The sequence below is a fragment of the Physella acuta genome, unplaced genomic scaffold (assembly GCF_028476545.2).
Source record: "Physella acuta isolate Inbredline_101_S28 unplaced genomic scaffold, ASM2847654v3 ptg000085l, whole genome shotgun sequence".
In the NCBI taxonomy this organism is placed as follows: Eukaryota; Metazoa; Mollusca; class Gastropoda; family Physidae; genus Physella; species Physella acuta.
The window spans coordinates 453,037-457,706 of NW_026731605.1; the positions used below are offsets into that span (position 1 = coordinate 453,037).

Genomic DNA, 4,670 nt, shown 5'->3' on the forward strand with positions numbered 1-4,670 from the left:
TTACCACATGACATACTCACTCATAAATATTGCTTCGTTTGTAATACAATTTGTTTTCTAACTTTAATTTGTACACTCATGAATGCCCTGTCCCCTACTCTACTATACTGAACTGTCCCTCTTAAAGGTATTTTGTGAGGTTTTTATATTTAGTTGTGTTTATAAAATATATGTTTTTATAAAAGGATGTTGACTAAGTACCACATCTTTTTTACCTATTAAAAAAAACGTATTCTGACCATTGATTATAATTAAACTAGTACGTGCATGCATGTGTTGCACAATGCAGCAGTTATCTAACTTGTACATGGAGTTATCGCACATGACATGAATTATGATGAATCTAAAACAACGTTGTAAAAAGAAATATGAAAATAAATCTAAAATGTGAAAAACTCTGTTTATCTTCTTAGAAATTTAATTTATATGTCTACCTTAAAAGCATGGGTGAGAATGAACTTATGTAGGTGGAGACTTGCGTGTGAATGGTAGTAAAAAAAAATAATGAAGTAGTTTATGACGATGATCTTAAGACGTGCTGTAATTATAAACAGCAGAAATTGATGGGTGAAGCCGGGCTTAAAGTGTTGTCATGGAAACCTCGCGTTTAGCTCGTGATCTCCAACAGAGGTGTCTCATTAGTCAGTACAAGCCTCCATCTCCATACAATGAACAGTGAGACGAATGTTGTTGTTGTTGCTTCAGTCCCGACCTATGAGACGAATGTTGTTGTTGCTTCAGTCCCGACCTAAGTCCTAACACTGCTGCTGACACTAGTGGAGTGATTAGAAGAGTGAAGAGCCTTGAGTAAAGGCCTCTTCTCACCCCTCCCCCCCCCCACGCCACCACTCGGTCAACTCACGGTCATCAGAGGTCAGCACGTGCAGTCTGACCTTGTCTAAGATAGTGACACGACCTGAAGGCCTCCCACCATTCGGTCAACTCACGGTCATCAGACCCCAACTCCCTCAGCACGTGCAGCTTGGCCTTGGCCAGCGTGTACGTGGACACGGACCGCGCCCACTCTTCGGCCTTGACCCTTCTCTTCTCCAGCTCCACCCTGACCAGCTCTTCCTCCCCTCCCCCACCGCGGCCCACGCGGAGTGACGCCTCCTGAGACCACATGGCCTGCGACCTGCCGCTCCTGAGCGGGAAAGCCGTGCGGGACCTCAAGGCCTTGGCCGCCACGACCAGAGCGTCGTCTGCTTGTTCCCTTGGCCGTCCGCCCTGGTGGCGCAGCTCAAACGCCTGCCCGAGCTGGATGAACCGGAAGTTGGACTTGTCACGTGACGCCGAGCCCTGGAGCGAGTTGAGAAACTCGGCGCGGTTCTCGTTGACATACTGCAGGTACAGGGTCAACGGCCGGCAGTCGATGTACTCCGGCAGGGCGCTCACGGGCCGGCGTTTGTTTACTGACGTCATGGACAGTTTTCTCACACACGTCATGTCAAACTCAGGACTTAAGTCATCTGGTTTAACTTTGTTTTCGTCTAAGTCAGAATTTTCCCGGCTCACTTCTAGGTTGTTTGAATTATGTAACGTAATCTCTGGAACCACAGCGGTAGATATTTCATTACTTTCCTTGTCGTTACTTCCACTTTGAAGTTGCGCAAAAAGTTTCGAAAACCGGTCGAGCTTGGCTTTCGTTCTTTCGGCCTTGCGCAGGACATCGCGATCTTCGACTTGGTAGCCGGCATCTTTGAGAGCCTTATCGTGGCAGCTGAAGAAATGAGTTTTGGGCAGAGCGTAACGGAGCTCATTCCTCGTGTACGGGCGCTCAAAAAGCGAGACAAAAGGATTTTGTCTGCTGAAGTCAATGCACGTTTTTTGGATGGGCATCGATCGTTTGTGTGAGTTGACTCGTGCGTAACGGTTGTAAATATCAGCTCTGATGTGTGGTACTTCCGGTTCACGTTTATAAATAACTTCCCTTGCTTCAGAGTTATTGTTCTTTGTGAACGAGTTTCTGTTTGTTTTAGAATGATTGACATCTGCATTGAGATTTTTTGAGTTTTTCGCAGAATTTGGAGCTGAGACTTTTGGAGGCGCGCTGGCGGAAATACTGCGGTGGTTGTTGCTCCGTGTCAAGTCTTGATGTAGACCAAACGTTTTGATCGTCTGCTTTACAGTTCTAGCTGTCTGATATGGGCCAGCGGTCATTGGCCGACGGGTGATGTTTGTTACAGTCGAGTGTACGGGGATGTTTTTACATTTTGGCCTTTTCCTAGTTGTCTTTTTTGGTGGTTTATCGTTGCCGGCTAGAGTGTTGCCTCCTGGTTGAGGGGTAGTTGTCTTCTTTTTGGTCTTGGTAGTTTTCTGTTTGAGACGGCTGCCCTTGTCCTCTTGTTGCTGAGGTTCATTGGATGGTTCTGCGTGGCGTGTAGACAAACACGTGACGTCATCCACGCGCGGGAGCGAGGCGTTGGTCCCGCCAGGTGGCATTAACAATGTGACGTCACCGACTGATGTGCTGATGTCACTTAATGCATATTTTGACTCATGTGACGAGACGTCATCTACGTGTAGGGTGACGTCAGTGGATAGGTTTCTACTTACAATGTCTGTTTCACAAATCGCAGACGTCTGCGCATCAGTTTGACTTAGCTGACCACTGCTACATGTCGACGTATCTTGCAAGGCTGTGTGATTGGGTTCAGGTTCATTCAATGAGGCGCCATCGATCTCAATGTTTGATTGATTTGAGCAGCTGTCTGGCATGGAGTCGAACCTTGGACTATTCGCTCGTATGACGATATCAAGTAGCACGTCAAGGTTGTCTCTTGTGTTAGTTCCTGGGTCCTGGTCCTGTCGAGAGGACAACCGAATCTGACGTGATGACATATTGTTATGGTTTGATGACGTTACGCTCTGGTCAGACGACACATTGTTATCATCTGAAGTCAACAACATCTGATCTGATGACCTAAGGTTATGACCTGATGACATTTCTTTGTGATCTGATGACATAAGGTTATGACCTGATGACATTTCTTTATGATCTGATGACACCGCGTTAAGATCTGATGACGTTTTGGTAAGACCTGATGACATCTCGTTATAATCCGATGACATTTCGATATGCTCTGATGACATCTCGTTATGACCTGATGATATCTCGTTATGACCTGATGACATATCGTCATGCTCTGATGACATTTTTATACGTTCTGACATTTCGTTATGCTCTGATGACATCTCGTTATGATCTGATGACATCTCGTTATGATCTGATGACATATCGTCATACTCTGATGGTATTTTTATATATTCTGACATCTCGATATACTCAAATGACATCTGGTTAAGACCTGATGACAACTCGTTAAGATCTCGACCCAGGGACCCTAATGCGTGTAAAGACTCTCGTGTAAAGACACTCAGTGAACGTCCATGTTGTGTAGACCGGTCACTTTAAGTTCAACACACGAGAAAACATAACTGACATACCACACCAGATGGTCATTGTGGGACTCTACCGTTATTTGAACAGAGGAAGCAGAGTTGATCTTTCTCTTGAGTATACACTGAGTGCAGGCCTATTACCCCCGTCACTAGACGAGAATGTCTACTTCTACCTCGTTAAAAACAACCAAATGAAGATTCACAGTCTCTATGTAGAAGCGAATTTTAGTTCTTGAGTAACCTGCAAGGTTTCTCCCATGTAGTCAGGCTTTTGTCTTGTTCACAGTAGGGCGGCCTTCATGTCTGTAACACAAGATGTTTGCATTCAGCAAATTTGGTCAGATACCAACCACGCACACACGAACATTCAAATACCACACATACATATACACACATGTATACTCACGCATACATACACACACACTAACATGCCTATATATATATATATATATATATATATATATATATATATATATATATATATATATATATATATATATATATATATCTCATATAGGCTATATACAATTACATTGAAATGTGTGTAATACCTGAGCACGCAGTATGTATAGTGGAATCTAGATATCCACATTGTATCATCTGATGTAGATACATAATGGCGAAAGTAATATTTACATGGATCAAATATTGGCTATTCCCAAAAATATCCTTTAAAAATTTGCATATTTTTAAACAACACGAATAAAAATAAACAAGATCGTCTTACTTACATGAACATACTAAATGAAAATCAATCAATTTTATCGCTGTTTCACATCATAAATATAGTAGGCCGACACCAATATCGTAACCACTTAACAAACATAGGCAAATGTAAGGTACAGGGACCTCTCACATGTCAGGCTAGAGTTTGTGGACGAAAATAAAAGTTGTGGCCGGGTGTTCACTTGACTTCTGCAACACGCCTGCACAAACCTGTCAATCAGACTGTCGCTTCTGCCAGTCCGACTTGATTTTCAACTTCTCCCAAATTGGGTCCCAGGCCCGAGTTATCTCTCTTGCCTTATCTCTGGGTGGGGGTGATCTCCCCCCACTTCTCGTCTGCTGGGACTACCCGACCCCACGGGACCAACCGTTATCTTTTAATCACTGGGATTAACGTTACAAAGCTTGTCTTATTACTACAGTATTCATGAATTTATCAAATAAATATAACAAAATTTTGTCGTTTAAACATAATTAGTAAGTAGTAAAAGTAAAGTTCCCTTTCAAACCTGACGGTCTATGGGGCAAGTGAAGTAGAGTTC

At 43.4% G+C, this 4,670-nt stretch overlaps 1 protein-coding gene across 1 annotated transcript; it reads right to left on the minus strand.

Annotated features, from left to right (window-relative positions):
• LOC131958574 (uncharacterized) lies at positions 1-3,681 on the minus strand. The gene has a single exon (XM_059323676.1). It carries the CDS (start codon positions 3,295-3,297, stop codon positions 868-870), a length of 2,430 nt encoding a protein of 809 aa, XP_059179659.1. The 5' UTR covers positions 3,298-3,681; the 3' UTR covers positions 1-867.
• Positions 3,682-4,670: the final 989 nt, after the last annotated feature.